At 37.5% G+C, this 17455-nt stretch overlaps 1 protein-coding gene across 2 annotated transcripts in view; it reads left to right on the plus strand.

Annotated features, from left to right (window-relative positions):
• The window catches only part of brip1 (BRCA1 interacting helicase 1), a 54432-nt gene extending 37178 nt beyond the window's left edge, over positions 1 to 17254 (plus strand). The window contains exon 24 of one of the 2 annotated variants that reach the window (XM_079611501.1): positions 17028 to 17254. In XM_079611501.1, the coding sequence (XP_079467627.1) occupies positions 17028 to 17053 (26 nt within the window). In that variant the 3' untranslated portion in view covers positions 17054 to 17254. The remainder of the gene's footprint in view (positions 1 to 17027) is intronic. The other variant, XM_079611502.1, reaches the window with a different exon arrangement.
• Positions 17255 to 17455: the final 201 nt, after the last annotated feature.

Here is a 17455-nt window from a genome sequence, read left to right on the forward strand (position 1 = left end):
AATCTGTCTGCAGACACAGCTGTCAAATCTTGGCTTGGGTTATAGTTTTGGAGCCCCTTGAACAATAAACCCGGATTTCTTTCAGAGGTTTATTCAGAATTAAACGCTTAATCTGAATTAACTGTTTGATAAGTAGACTGATCTGAGTATAGACATTCTTTGTTATGGTTCATCCTCCGTTGTTTACTTAAATCCTTTAAAAGGTTTTTTTTTTTTTTCTGTAATCTGTTAAATCATAGAGGCCACTTGTCAGTTAGGTGACTGAGTTTAACCTGATGTGTTATAGTCTAAATATCAAAAGTATTAGTTTTCTCTTATTTTGTTGCCAACTTGACAGATACATTTTGCACTGTTGTGTACGGTATATTATTTATTTATTTCTTTTTTTTCTTTTTTTTTGTGATTTCATATCTTTTTTTTTTACAGGCAAATGATATTTCCAGTGCATATTTCTAATGCTTATTATTTCCATATTCATGTACATAGTAGTAGTTACATAAGTGTATCTGAAGGTTTGTCGACTAATGAATGGCTCTTTCATGTAGTTTTTTTTGTGTGCTGGAGTGGCCATTAGTTTAATCAATCAAAGACTTGGGACTGATTTGGTAACTCCCTATTGTCATTTCCATTTGGTAGGAAATTGATTTCTTAATTATGAGAGAGTAATCATAAGTTGTTTAATACAGTTAAACATTGTTGTTGAAACACATCAGTGAATCAATAAAATTGACTTTTTTAATAGAGATGGACCTTATATTGAACCAGGCAGCCTTCTTCTGGGGTTGGGGGAAGAGGGGGTATCTGGACTCCGGCCTGTCAGTGTTTCAGTAATGCCCTGTTTACTACTGGAATTAAGATGCGTTTTGATCGATCGCATCACAAGTGGATGATGCTAAATACAGGTGTAAATGGGATTTAAAACGTTTTGAGCTTGTACGCTTTCGACCACTTCCAGAGGTAGTCGAAAACGCATTCAAAAGGACTGCTTTCGTAGTGCAAATGCTCATGTGGTTGAATGCATTCGAACAGCCACAATTGACCGCCTACTCTTCGCCTACTGACTTCTTGTGTAAACATTATGGGAAGCGCACTAGCCAGATGGAATTTAAACTTTGTCGGCTGAAGACCCAGTGAGTCACGCACTTACCATGTTCGGCGAGTTCTTGTGGCTATCAAACAGAAACGAAAGCTGTTGCTCTCATGTTTTCCGTCATCTCCGGGCGCGTTCATATGTAAACTGAGCAAGTTATTTTGTCTATTAGATCGAAATATCTGAAAAAAAAACATAAATTTTCCCGCCCATAGACCCTCCCCTCAAAGAAATCAGGACAGAAGATGTTGAAAGTGAACAAAAGAGACAGTGTGTGTGTAAACGGGTATGTGTCTCAATCGATCCAATCGACCAAAACGCATCTTAATGCCAGGTGTAAACGGTGCCTAGAGTTTTGTAAATCAGCTCTACAAATGTAGCATGTTTCTAGAAGTTATATGTACTTTTTATTCTCTAGTCACTCTGTGTTTTAAACCCTTTTGGAACTAACTGATTCCCAATAGGCAGACAAGACTTGCTTAGATTCAACAGAGACTTTTTTAAAATTCTTTCTGCATGATTCAGGTAAAAGCACTGTCTGGTAATGAGCCACAGACAACAGCAAATCAGCCAGACAATGGATAACAGCCTCTCATTGTCCTGTTCTGCTGTGGTATTGCTAGACTGCTCATATATTACCTCACATTCCCCTTGATTTGTGATGTAGGTGCCTATAAATTAATACAAGTTAATATAGGCCTAATATAAGTTGTCTGATTTCACCATGTGTTTTTGATTTCGCTGTAGGCTTGGTGGAAAGCTTGTGAAGTTCACTACTCCGGGAGAACTGTCTCCTCGGTGCTGATCATAGCGGGGATTACCTGAGCTATGAACCTTGGCGGTCTTCATGCCATGCTATAAGACCCAGCGCTGGCTCCTATTGGAGGAGAGAGCACTCTTTCCTGCCCAGGGTGCTAAATAACCATGCTCTTAAAGGTCTGTCTCATACCTCACCAAAGAATGTTGAGGGGCAATATGTGATTTCCTTGCTGAGTTTAAAGGTAAATCAGCGACTCAATGCCTTGTTGGTAGATGTTCCATGCTGTTAGGGATTTGCTGTTGTCTAAATGCTGCAGACAAGCTATTTTGTGTGATATCGATGCAGGTCATAAATTGAATTTAATTTAGGCCCTTGTTCTTTCCCTCATACTTCACTTTGTGTACATGTTTATCTTTGTTTGGACTTTTAAAAGAAATACCGGTCCTATATTATTTGTCTTGTTTGTAGGGCAATGCTGGCATTTTTCAGTGTAAGTTGCAGTGTACTGTTCTGTATGGTTCAGTACAGTAAGACAAACACACAACAAAACACGACCTTTCAGAGAATTTCTAGTTTAACTGCCAAATAGCTTTATACATATGTGACTTTCACAGCCTTCTACCTTATTTGAACACCCATATCTACATAGTGCCCCTATCTTTTTTGTTAAATATTTTGACTAATCTGATAGACTTACAAATGCATTTAGTACAGTGGTTCTCAACCATTTTGAATTCAAGGCAGTATTCAAATTTATAATTTATATTTTATAAATTTATAAGGATATTTAAAAATATATGCTTTTACAACAATTTCTACTCATTTTAAATATTTTAGAGTTTAGCATAACTTTTTTTTATTTTTTATAAAACTCCATAGGCATTTTTATGATACATAACAATGCCAGTGAAACCTTTTGGCATAAGTAATAAGTAAGTTTAAATACATGACAAAAGACAAAAAAAACAGTTATTGGATAATGTTAACACTGTACAATTAGGTTCTATATGTTAGCATTAGTTAATGTAATAATTAATGTGAAATAACAATGAACAGTATTTTTTACATAATTTATTAATCCTGGTTAATGTTAATTTGAATAATGTCAATTTTTTACATTTCAAGGGGTTTAAATATACATTATGTATTATTAATAAAGCACTAATTTATTTATAAATTAACCTTAAACTAGATTAATAAATGCTGTAAAAAAAATATTAGGTCATCATACCGGATGCATTAAGTAATTTAAAGAGTTATGTAATAATAACAATTGCATCGCCAGAGTCTCTCGCCATGATGTCCGCATATAAGGCATGAGTAATAAGTTTAATTAATTTACATGACTTTTCACAGGGTTTTTATTTTGACATATGCAATGTGCCAGAGCACCATAACTAAGTAAACAGTAAGCATGTTCTTAACAAGTCGATAGCGATTTCATCAGAGAAACCAATCAATCGTCTACTGTTAAATCCAGCTGCCAGCCCCCAGAATGATGGATGCTACATCTGTTTGTAAAGGTTTGTGTGAAAAAAAAAAAAAAATCTCCTGGCTGTGAGAGAATGCCCGGCTCCTCCTCTCTCAGAGCTTGCAAATGAGTGAAGGAAACCTAAGTGAAAATTGAATGCTTTAGAAGTGCGTATGTGCGCCTGTTAGCGCATTTGTGTTCCTCGCTAGAATGTAGGTGGTCTGTGGTTGTGTAAATATTGGAAGCTCTGAGACAAAGTGTGTCAAAACATGCAGGGTTTCAAGTGCCAGGCTAATGAATGGGGGCCACATGTGGAGTGCCACGACGGTTTGTTTAAGCAAATGAACTCTGCTGACAGACATCTGCCCTAATGTGCAGGCAGAGACAGCTCCGATGCAGGATTTATACACAGACACACATACTAAGGCGCACCCTTCCCCTTCGTGCCTCTGTCTAGAGGCGACTTCAGAGGCCTTTAAAAGTGGCAGCCGAACAGCAGAGGCACTCCGCGTGTTGACAGACAGACTGTGTAAGAGACAGGGGTGGGTGAATTATGCATGCACACTTTCACAACACTCAACACTTGTCCTGACTCATCATTACACGGTGCATAAGCATCATGAGAAAGGCAACTGTTTATTTAGACTCTTTTGAGCACTTTTATTCCTGTTGCCTTTAATCCATCTCGGCACGACCCAAGATCGGTAGTGTTCATTTTCAAATGGATGAAACTGGTTTAAGGCCTTTTCAGAGATGAGAGTTTAGCATGTGGACACAAGCCAACAGTGCTAAATGTCTTAAGGTTTTCAAAGGATTCAGTTCAACAAAGATGGAATGAGTTATGAACTAATGAATTGTCATCGGAAGCGCGGATGTGTAAAGAATAGCTTTCAGCAAGAATTCGAAGTGCTTTTTTGCTGAGTAGTTAGTTGACTTTTATCTTTACAACTTCATTGAACCATGTCTTGTGACTTATTTTGTCTTCTTTCAATGCTTCTTTCTGCTGCAATAAATTGACATTATTTTTGCCTGAATAGCTGGTAACATTTTACAGTGAAGTTCAATTTGTTAGCATTGGTTATTTCATTTGATAACGTCCAGGTAACAATCCTTTTAAAGCATTTATTAATCTAGCTAATATTAAATTAATAAGTGTTTTGTTTTAAAGAATCAATACCGCGTATACTTTGCTTCAGTTAATAGTTCAAAAGGTCAATTTTTTTAAGCATTAATCTAGACTAATATTAAATAAATGTGTCTTTAGTGTGCGTGTATTGACATATAAGCCATTGCTTGTTTTCCACTGTAATAATTCTTACAGTTGAATGTTAATTTATACAAAATTAAATGTTAAAAATGTATTGTGTAGATTAACATAAAAAAAAAAAAAAAGCTTATAATATAAGTAGTGTTTATCGTTAGTTCATGATGCTTAGTTACATTACTTGTGACATTAGTTAATGCATTAATGTAACCTTATTATGAAGTGTTATAGAAGTAGCAAGTTACATTTCCTCTCAGTAAAATTGAAGTTGACCAGAAACAGGTGTGACCTCCATAGTCAAAAAGATAAAATACCATCACTTTTAATTCAATATCTTCCGGCTTGTACCAGGAATCACACCCAAAAAAACAAGATGGTGTCAGAACAGCCCCAAGCTAGAATCTTTGCAACAACAAAAGAGGTGATACCTTAGAAACTGAAAACAAGTCAATGTTGTCATTTTCCAAAAGGATGAAAGACACTTATGCGGTGAAAGGATCCGTGCTCAGAAGTTTGTGTGCTTTAGCAAGCGAGGGATTACTTATGTAAAATAACAAGGGGAGGTGTCGGCACAGGTGCCTCTCGCTGTTGAGAAGCTCCACTGGCCGAGGTCCAGACACACTCACGCATCTGCAGCTCCCCTCCCTTCCTCTGCGTGTCAGCGCACAAAGCCCATGGGCTTTCTGACAATGAGAGCATCGCTGTCGCACCAGGAGAACACCTCGAAAGCAAACACAGTCATAGCTGGCCACAAAAGCGACCAGGGAGCACTGTACTTTTATGCCCCTGAGTGCCTTGTTTGGGGCACAATGACTTGCAGACCTGGACAGCAGGTGTTACATTAAAGAGCTGCTCTGATGTATTGTGGCCGCCTATTCTCACTAGGACCTGTGTTTGCTTTCTCTTTGACTTTGCAATCACACCCAACAAAGCATTGTTTTTGAGAGCACAGGAAAGTGCAGTGATAAGCTTTGTTATCAATAATGTTTATAGAGATTGAGGTGCTCTCATACTCGGCATCTCCCTCCTCTTTTTTTGTTTGCTGAAAACCAAACCACTCAGTTTCTGTTTGTCAATTTTTAATAAGCGTGTTTGAAAGACATTTCAACTATAGTCAGATTTGCACCTACAGTATATTTCTACATTTACAATTATATTGTAATTTCCATAAATGTATATAAACTACCGTTCAAAAAACTTGTTTTTATGATGACCATGGCTGAATTTATTTACAATAATCAAGAATACAGTAAAAATTGAACAATTGTGAAATATTAATGCAATTCATAATAACGGTTTTATATTTTAATTTCTTTTAAAAATGTTATTTACTCCAGTGATGGCAAAGCTAAATTTAGCATCACCTTCGGAAATAATTATAATATTCTGATTTGTTGCTCAACAAACATTTCTTGTAATTAGCAATGTTGTAAATAGTTGTACTGCTTGATATTTTTGTGGAAACCATGATAATTTTTTTACTTTTTTAATGAATAGAAAGTCAAAAAGAACTACATTTGAAATAGATGTATTTTGTAAAACTAGAAATGGATTTACTGTGACTTTTGATCAACTTAATGCATCCTTGCTGAATAAGAATAAAAAAATGCACATTATACTGTATGTAATATACACTACCATTCCGAAGTTTTAGATCGGTAATAATTGTGTGTGTGTGTGTGTGTGTGTTATGTATATTAGACAAATAAGTGTAAAAATATATATATTATTATCTTCTTTTTTGAAAGCAACCTTATGTGTGTGTGCGTATGTTTAAAAAAAATATTTAGTTACTTTTAAAACCTTTTTAAAATGTTTTAAATCTGTATTTATAATTTTTATGTAGATTTCATATGGAGAGTATATATGAGTTTTTTTTGTTTTTTTTATTACCTGTTTATCTATTAGGACATTCAATCATTGATTCATTGAAGGCCAGTAGATGGCAGTATGCTCCACAGCATTGCTGTTTTGCCAGCATATTCTGCCTTATGTGAATAGATTTACAATATCCTTACCCTGCCTTTCATAGTCACTTAGACAGTTGAAGACATCTTTAACTGAAGCAGGGTTTTAACCATGTCACAACAAAGATGCACAACTGTCTCTGTTTGACACAAATATGTGCAAATAAGGTTCTGCACAATTGGCATTTATTGCCTCCTTTTCTGCTCAATCATCTCAAACATGGTCATCGATTTAAGATGTGATGTCAACCATATACCCCTGAACCTTTGAACTTCTCATAGCAGCTCACTGGCTCTGTGCTGCTGGTATGTTATGACCAGCAGGACATCTTTGCTGTGTACAGCATCAGAGGCTTGGACTGGCTGAAGAACTTGTTGTGTGACCACAATTCTGTCATCATGTGATGAAGACCTCGCAATCCTCTCCTGCTATGTGTTCATGTTTGTGTTTATGCTATTAGCTCAGGCCAGGAGAGACAGGGGACTGCTATTAGAAAAGAGAACATGTTGATAATTGCCATGTCCTGCAGCACTGCTGAGCTGTATTTGTGAAGGCCGTTTGCAGAATTAGGAATGAGTCGGAGGCGTTAAAGCTTGGGATAATGAGAAGGCAAACAGGATTATTGACAGAGACAAAGGGAGCTTTAGAGGTGTCTCCACTAGCTGTGTGAATGTAGTACACACTCCCAGTGCACTGGGAGGTACGTAAGATTAACACAGATATGGTTGAAGCTGTTAACCCTGTCGTGTTCGGACGGATGCTTATAGAGCTACATCACTATCTTCGTCGAGTCATATGACCCAGATATAACCATTCCCCTCATTTTTAGGGTGCTTTATTTGAATGTGCCATCATTGTCTGTTAATTGGCTTTCATTCGTGACCCACTTTTTGCCCGTGAGGCCTCAGCTTCCCCGTTGTGCATCTCCAGTCATGTGTGCAGTGGAGGAGGGAGGAGGGCCAGTGCATCCCTGAGTTTGCCGATTGGACCGTTGCGCCATCTCTAATTACCCTCCTCTTTGGGAACCCCAAGGTGTCACCGACGTGCTCACTTCAACCCGTCATTCTTTTCCCCATCAGTAAATGTATTCCCACCCCATTATTTTACATCTCATTTGATTGCAGACAGGGGGTGCTGTTCACTAACACTTCTGCACACCTCTTTATATTTATTCAAATAGATGATCTTTCCTCTTTACGATTTGGGAGAGCCGTGCGAAGATTTACTTATCTCTAAGTGGATGATATTTAAGCTTGCCTATTTTCTTCACAAATGGTGCAAGGACATCTGCTTCTGAGTCTCATCTGATAGAGTACCGGCTGTTCAAACTTCTGGAAGCCTCCACCAATCAGCAATGCAAACACAAGCAAATATCTCTCTTTTGTACCAGGCAAATCATTTGTCTGTCCTAGCAGTTTTCACCAAAAATGCTTTGTGTACCAAAGCAAGCTATTGTGGTCTGGCGCACTTGGGAGGATTTTGGAGTTTTAAAGTGTGTAAGGGAAGATTATGAGCACACATTGCTGACCCCCCAAAACTAATTGAGTGTCTAAAACAACATGGTTTCTCAGGGGGGCTTGACTTGTTGTTTTATAAGTGTTAGCTAACATCATCTTGACAGCACAAAGAGATCCTTCAGTGCCCATGTCTAGACCAGCACAACTTCTTAGGCCCAAATTCATCTCCTGGTATTTTAATCCTACTATTGCAGAAAATACAAGTTTTAATAAACACACACACACAATATGATATTAAAACTAATAATTTTCTTAGTTTTCTTAAATCATTAACAGTATTACAATGATGATTATTTTATATAATATATATTTAAAATATATGATGTTAATTGTCTTTTTTAGTTTAAATGTAACTACATTTTTTTACAGTGTATTAAACTTATATTTTAATTTGTTCATTTATGTACAAGTATACATAATTGATTTAATAAATTGTAATCAGATGTGTTTAGGGAATGTCCTTTTTTCACCATAAATTAAGGTGACTTGCAATAAAAAAAAATGTTAATGTACAGTTAATATCTGTAAAAGTACTTGCATTATTCTGTAAAGTATTAAAAATAATATTGTAATTACATTACCATACAGTGAAAAATGTTAACATTGTATTTCATTTAAAAGTTTTAGCTTTACTTAGTTAACCAAATATTAGGTTTTTACTGTGTAATTTTCAAAGAAAAAAAGATAGCAAACGTGCTAATCAGTTTTTTACAGTGTTTTGAAGGAATAAAATTTATCCTCAACATCCCAGTATGTTTATTAGTGACAGTAGAGGTGAGATCAGGAGCAGTGTTCACACGGTAATGCATGTTTGCTCGTCTTTGATTTTCAACAGCAAACAGTTATTGTTTTTCTGATGACAAAGGAATAAAAATGATTTTGAGTCACGCAATTCCATGTCATGGATGTCTCCTCCTCTGCTACGCTCTGTACAATAGCCTGTAGCTTCATAGCTCCACTTAATCTTGCTCATGAGCAAAAATTTAATTGCTGGCAGTCAATATTTACCTGACTAACTGTTGAGCCACTTTAAAACGCAAAGTTTAGAGTGATGTTTTATATTAGCAATCAGATTGCTAATGGCAGTGAGGGTGTTACTGCTAAAGAACAGAGAAAGCCCAAGGATTCTCCTTCTCACACATGCTGTCACTTGAACAAAAGAGTTGTGTGCTCTCTCACTCTTGTGCTCACAGCGCATAAACAAACACACAGCACAAAGACCAATAGGGGCAGAAGCTATGAGAGTAATCCAAAGAGCAAACAAGGGTGGGGAGCAGGGAGACATGAGCGTAGCTGTGAGTTTTGGGAGAGGCTAGAAGTGTATGTTCCTACAGGCTTCACCAAGCCTATCTAGTCAGATTCTTTTTAAGCTTCACCAAAAGAGTGTTTTACAGGTCAACATTTGATTGATTGATTTAGATTAACACCATTAATAAACAGTTAATTTTGTGTCAATATTTCCTTCTCGATTTTAAGCACAAGATAAATATGAATAAGTGATTAATCGCAGAGACTGCCACCTGTCACTAACATTACTATTAATACTTTTTTCTCACGAAGAGGGACTAAGAGCGTTTATATCATCTTAGTGTCATTCATCCATTTTCAACAGCTTACATGATGCTTTCATTTATAAATGATTGTTTTTACAGGAATGTTTCTGGTTCATATACCTGTACTCATATTTTGGTAATAAGTGTCCTCCATGCACTTGTTCTCAAGGTAAAAGCTTCAACAAGCCAAAACTGACCACTGATGGATTTATTATTTATAGATTTGTGTGTGCTTTGAGTTCACAACATGCTTTTTCAATCATCTTTGTGCACGAACAGATTGTTTGTCATGCATGTTTAGGACACTGACAGGATGTCAACTAAGCCTGCACTTTAGACACTCTGTGCTAGTTCACTCTTGTGACACAAGGATGTTTGCTGGTTCAATCCGGATGAGAATGAAGAATTGAAAGAGACAAGCTGTTGCGTCAGTTGGGGGATAGATCAACTTACCCGATTCGTTCATGCCCTTTAGATAATTTATAAACGAATCACACTGACCTACAGAACAAGACCTAAAAGAGCAAGTGATGCATTTTTGTTGTGGTTTTCACACCTTTGCACTGCAGCTTTAAATATAAGTGTTTAGTGTTTCGAGCTATTATGTTTTACTTGATAAATAAGCTCAGATGTCTTTTCGTAGCAGCAATGTTCATTCGTCTGTTCATGGTGGTTTGATTATTAAACTGCCGTATACGACTTTCCTTCAATGACCTCTACTTTTTAGGGAGCCTACCTTGATTCTTGTTTTGGCACTCAGCAATGTTAACTGGTTAATTCACCCAATGGTTTATGAATGCCAATTTCTCCTTTTTTTTTAGATGGACACAGCTGTGCCCATGCAAATAAGCAAAATGTGTCAACCAACCACTGTGCATTCATAATGCTGTTTAAAGAGATGAGGAATAACCAAACTAAGCAATACATGGACCGTAGTGTGGGTCATTGTGCCATGATTTGACATTTTGTAACCAGTGATTGTGAATTGTATATGTTGTAAATGTAATGCACTAAAGATAATTTTCTCAAATATATTTAAGTCACCCGACTGCACCGCCATTCCGGACTAATATCAAGTTTTTATATTTTAAGGGTAACATTCTCAGTCGTTCTCGATATCCATCTGTGTCAGATTCCAAACCATGCTGTACCTGACCAGACATGCCTTGCATTGTTGGAATTTGTCTGGAAAATAAGATATAGACATGAACCATAAACAAAGGTCAATAAGGATATGACCTCTTTGACAATTGACTGTATGACCTTGATGAGTGTGGATACAGCATGTAACAATCTTTTCCATGTTAGTTGGGTTAGTCAAATGGAAACAGTGTCTAATTGAAGAGGAAAAACTTAGTCAGCATGTCTGCAAGAAGTAAAGACATTTCAAACTGCTGTGTTCAAACCAGCAGGAGTTTACAAGAAAAGTTGGAAAAAAAAACAAAAACAAGGAGAGTTATTATGCTGTATGCATTCCTTTTTACTCGCTGTCACTCTCACTCTGTAGTTTTTTTAGCTTGACCTGAGTGGGTCTCATTTCCTTTGTCCTAAGATTCTTTGTTAATTAATGGTGAAGAGGTTGTGTAATTGGATTTCTTTGTCATTAGTTTATGCAAGGGATTGACATAATGCCATTTATTATAGCTTAGATTATGTGTCTTATGCCATGCGTCAATGACGAAATGCACTGACACACTGAAGTTCACTTTCACTTTCAGCAGTAAGTGTCCTGGTTGATTTCGCTACTAAAGTAACATTCTTCTGTAGGGAGGAATGTGTTTTCATGCTTTGTACAGCCTGTCAAAAGGTCAGATTCCTATGAGATATGGAAGCATGTTGGTACAACATGTCAAATTTTATGACATATCAACCATCTATGAAAAGCTTATTGTTTTATCACTCTCGAGTTGGGGTGGTACCGTACCTTACCATATGTGCATATTTATACATAATATTTATTTTAAGTATTTTAATATTTATAATAAGTATTTTTTCAAATACTTTATGTAAATATATATTTTTTTATTCATTTTTTAAAATATTTTCATTTTAAATATAGAACAGCTTGATTTTTAAATAAACTGAATCATTTATACATAACTTGTATATCAGTCCAACATTCCCTTCACATTTTAATTTAGAATGATGTGCTGACTTAGAAATGATTGATTAGCCAAAACATGATTGTTTTTTGTTGTTGTTGAGCCAGTTACCTGATCCTTCTGCCCCAGAACAAATATCTTTTAGATTTTTGTCTTTTAACAAAATAAAAGATTTTAGTTTTTAACATGGCTTTGAACATTCAGAACATCTAAGAGAATCTACCAGCTGCAGAAACAGAATCCAGACTGTCTTTTTGTGTTTGTTACAAAGTAATCAGCTTTGCTGTTTTGGGTGGCAGACAGTTATCTGTGCCATCAGAGAACAGTCTGTAAACTGGCATCTCGTTCTCAGTGCTCATTCCAAAAAGCTTCCAACAGGAAGTATTTGAGACCACTTATATCCAACCATGTTGTTTTAGACACTAAATTATCATAATTCGCTTCATAACAAATTATATCTACCCAGCACGTTACGTTCTTGTGTTGTGTGTGGATGTTTTTTTTTAAGTCAGCGAGAACTTAGATTTTTCCTTTAAACTATAATTATGCTCATTGAAGTGCAGGATTTTAGGAGACATGTGGGCAACTGCAGCAGTTAAGTAATTTAAGAAATAAACAATTAACTGAATAGCACTTGATATAAACATGTCTGTGACGGAAACAAAAATGTTCTGCTCTCTTAGGCCTTTTCAAACTTATTTAGAGTGGTCTTACCCTCTTCAGCGTTGTTTGCGTAGCCCTTCTACTAATATACAACCACCCACAGTACAGAAGTTGAGGCCTATTGAGCCATATAGGGGCATTAGAAAGATAATGTGTGCACTGGCACTGATCATGACAACGACAGCACGACCTGACACTAATCTTGTGACCTTTCATGCGTTCTTCGCATACCCACCATTCCTCCAGTGTTTCAGTGGTGTCCAAGCATGACAGGTAAAAGGTGCATCACCCTTCATTTCGAGTCTGAATGCAGACGTCTCTGTGAATTGCCACTTTATCTGTTTTGCTTGGCTGCTCGTCAAACATTGATGCAGCTGTAATATAGTGTGCTTCCCTTATCCTCTGAATGTTACCTGTATTTGTAATCTTTACCTCTGTAAGGGAGTCAAAACTAAATTGAGGGCACACAAAGGTCACCTCCACAAGATTGAGCAGAAAAACCCCAGCTGAGATTCAGGTTTGATGTTGAACATCAATGTCTATGACAAAGGCTTTGAGAAATAAGTTAATATTGGGTAAATATTACTGCTTTAACTTTACTTTATTAGCGTCACTTCCATTCGTTTTTATGATATAGAGAAAATAATGTTTCCTGTGACCTTTTAGAGTATGTCATTTTCCTGTATAGCCACTCCACAGACCCACTTTTTCCTGTATAGCCACCCCACAGACCCACTTTTTCCTGTATAGCCACCCCACAGACCCACTTTTTCCTGTATAGCCAGCCACTCCACAGACCCACTTTTTCCTGTATAGCCAGCCACTCCACAGACCCACTTTTTAGTTCATCTTGTCAGCATGAAGCAGTAAACACCTGTTCTGACCAAGTTGCCATATCAGCTCAGAACAGCTTTACGTAAGCCAGCAAGGATGAGCTTCAAATCACCTGTAAAGACTCTTTGAGCCTTAACTGAGGACCTTAATCCTTTAGTTTGCCTTCCATCTCGGGCTTAGGGCACTTACAGCGCCGCAAGTTGGCATCGGTTTTGGCTAGTGGCCCCTGGAAAGTCCATTTGTCCTTTGGCAAATTCAAATTTTGTTTGTGCTCAACTCGCTCTTAATATCATCAATTTTCTTTCATTGAGACATCTTCTCTCTATGTTGTTTTTCAAAGAATGTTAGAATGTAATTGTGTGCTAAAAAATTGCTTTTTCTTCCATAATGGTTTATCTGAATAATTTTTATTTTCACTTTACATCTACTTAGATTCCAGAACATAGTCCTTGTTCCTTTTATGAGTTCGATTCGGTGATAAAACTGATTGAGTATGGTGATATCCTGAACCTGTGAGTTTTCCAGTAAGCCCACAGGTGGACGTGGCAGATGACTCACAAATCCAATCTGCTTTAGTTTTATTTTTATTTGCCCGGTGTATCTGGCTAATTAGCATTACAGGCTTTGCTTGGCAAAGCGTGTAAAATGACAAACAAGGTTGTATTGTGCTGCTCCTCCTCCTCCTTTAGCCAGGTAATCACTTTTCGATGGTCTTATCCCCTCTGCCTGCTCTGTCAGTCACTGGTGGCCTGATATTCCGTAAGCTGTATTTGTCAAACTAAACACTTGATCTGTGCGCAGGCATCAACCGGAGGTGAGGTCTCGGGAGGCAGAGAATCTCAATTGGGTTTTAAAGAGGACAAATGAATTAGCCTGAGGCTTTGCAGTTGCTTATTCCAGGCTAATCCCAAATCTTCCCTCACAGTGTATGGGATTGCCAGTCTCTCCTGGGAACTACATTAAAGTGACAAAGATGATTCTGGAAGACAGTCCTCCGGTTCTGCCATTATTTACTCACCGTCATGTTGTTCCAAACCAAGTCAGTGGGACAACATTGGATCCCACTGACTTTTAATTGTATGACACATTTTTTCTTTTTTTGTATTTCGGTTTGAACAACATGAGGGTGAGTAAAGGATGATGGAATGTTAAATTTTGGGTGGAGTATACATTTAAAGTATCACATTTGCACTGAAAATCTTGTTCATTGTTTTGTTTATGGAGAGCTGATAACTTTGAAAGAATGTTTGCCACAGAAACAGGTATTAGATTATGATTTTATGACCTCATTCCTCCAACACCTCCATGGTTCTGCAGTAACAGTGTTCAGCCAGTAGAGGGGATTGGCACTCTAGATGGTTAAAAACTGGTAGCCATTCTCCCCTCCTTATACACAATACCTTGTCTATTTGAATAGACCTGTCCCTATTCATTAAAGCAAATGACTATCCACTCTAGACAGCCCCTGTTGAGTCTTTTCTGTCATGTCTTGACTTCATTCATTTGTTATTTTGGTCAAATAAACTGAATATGTGCTGTAGTAACAGAACTGGTACAAGTGATGTAAGCATAAGCAGTGCCTCAAGCTTAAACAAATTGGTTTTCCACTTCCTTAAATGCCTTTAAAGGAGTGCTGATGTGGGAGTCAAAGACTTGTGGAAGGAAGGAATCCTCTGTTGTAAACTCAATCTCGTCACTAAGATGCCATGTACTCGAGGAGATCCCCTCCAGACCAAATGCTACACCTTGTCCTCCAAAAAAACACTGCCTAATTGTTGTCATGTGACTGCAAACTTTGATCTCTTTCCTTTGACCTGTACAGTTGCTCTACTGCAGATAAAATACAGAGGTACTCGGTTACTTTAATCATTGATTGGTCGCTTGATAGGTCATGTGTATGCTGCAAAAACCCTCTCGCTGGTTGGTTTATTCTGTGCAACACTTCCTTCATTCCCTCTTGTTCTTGTGCACACACTCTAGGATGCTGTGTTAAGATTGGGGGCTTGTGAAAGGGGCAGTCCTTGACGTATTAACAGCTGATTGGTTGTCTAGACCCAACAAAAACTCTGTTGAGAATGAAGAGGTGGAGTATTGAAGTGCACGAAAGCATATCACGCTTTCAAACACTAATTTGCCATCCAGAACTCGCTCTTTCCTTTACTACACATGCACAGGCTCGCATGCTAAACCATTAGACAAATGTGATGCAACAATGAGGTAATGTGAAATATATGCATGTGCAGTCCTCAAATCCAACCCCAACGGTTTTTATGATCCTGTTTTCATCATATCCTGTTTTTTTGTTTGTATTTCAGTGAAGTATGTATTTGGATACAGATCAACATTTTTCACTTTGCGAAACAGTTATAATTGGTTAAACAGCCTTTTATAAAAATTAGCCCCAAATTTGAGCTTGTTTGCTGTCTGTGTTCTTCTGCCATCACGGCACACTATATATCAGGCTCACCGGCCTCCATTTAATCCGATGGATAAAATATTAATCCATCCACCATTTCTTTAGAAAACTCTAATCCGCAGTATGTATATAATACAATTATTAATTTTTATTGGTCCTTTTATCCAAAGCCACCCAGTAATGTCGGACCCCAATTTTCTACAGTTGGGTTTATGTTTTATTGGAGTCGACCAGATGTACCTTTTGATCAATGGATGCCGCCTTGAGTTGGACCGCTGAATCTCCCAATTTGGCCCTCCTCCTGAAGCCCACCCTCTTGTGTAAGATCAGTCAACCCCCCCATCCATTCCAATGCAGGAAGACCACAAACAACTCCAGCTTGAGGGATTATGATTTCGTTTTTATACCAAAGTCACTGAAAGTGCAAAAAGCAACTTCGCATTAGAGTTGACCGCATTAATGCCTGCTGCAATGGGCAGGTTATGCACAAAAAGCGCTCCATGTGGTGCCCTTCGCATTTCAGTCGCCCCCTTTTTTCATCCCAAGAGTGTTAGCGGGGCCCACTGAATGCAAAGCTGTCCGGTCGCCCCAGCGGATCTGGCCGCATGTGGATCGAATCAGAATTATCCACTAATTGACTATTTACTGGGCTCCAGAAAGGCCATAATGGACTTGATATTAAATCTTCTCAAAGTATTTAAAGTGTGCTTCTGAGTGCTCCTTCGAAGAGCCGATTCCAACGTTTTACAAGGAGGAGTGACTTAAGCTGCTGGGTCAGAGAGTTGCCTTGCCAAGGCGGCTCTCAGACGGGATTTAGGGACGACAGTGGGAAGCTGCAAGTGGAGGGCAAGGGAGATCTCCTCCAATGAGTTCCAGATGCCCCTCAGTTCCAACTTAGATAGATACTACAAGCTGGAGTATTCTCTGTGAGGCTTAAACATGGCTCTATTTTAATGGAGATAGACGGCTTTATATGTGGAAAGTTAAATCGCATGAACCTTATAGGTCCAGTTTGTCTTTTTATGTGCTACCAAAGATTGGTAAAAAAAAAAAAAAGGCCAGCTAAGTTTTGATCAGATGACAATGGGTGCTCTTTTTAAGTGATCCTAGATTTATCAGATGGGATTTGGTTTGGGAGAGTGTTTCAGTTTTTAAAAGCATATTAAAATACCAAATGACACTTCCTGTACTTGAACCCAGTCAAAAACAGAACCGCACGCCATTGAAGTTATGTATAATATAATTTACTTCATGCTCATGTGTCCCATTGTATACTATTGGCACTTTATGGGATTCATTCTTGGACTGTGTATCACTCATGTAAATCTAAATGTTTTTGGAGCATTTCAAAGACCCAGAATCATGTTCTCATTTCCTCCCTTGCCTTAGATCTGCTTGGTTTCATCAGCAGTTGAGTTCTTCTCTACAATCAATACCCTGGGGCCCATTCAGAGGAATCAACTGCATTTCCCATTTGTCTTTTAATATAGCTTTTATTGTTAGCACAAGGAAGTAATATTTTTATGACTGTTTCCCCTTATGTTCTAAAAAAAATGCTTTATACAAATCAACTCAATTTTACTTGTTTGTAGTTAAATAAAGTAAGAAAATCACATCATATAGCACTTCTGGTTATCAATGAATTATAGATGAAAACATAGTTTAACAGACACTCTTATCCAATGTGACTTTTAAAAAGTCTTTAAGTTTTTATATGTGAAAACATTATAGCCTATAGGGTGTACATTCAGTGTAGCATAACTATTATAGCATATTTATTGATGCATCATTATAAAAAAGATTTGACCTAAACAAAA

The sequence above is a fragment of the Phoxinus phoxinus genome (genome assembly GCF_949152265.1).
Source record: "Phoxinus phoxinus genome assembly, chromosome: 4".
Lineage (NCBI taxonomy): Eukaryota > Metazoa > Chordata > Actinopteri > Cypriniformes > Leuciscidae > Phoxinus > Phoxinus phoxinus.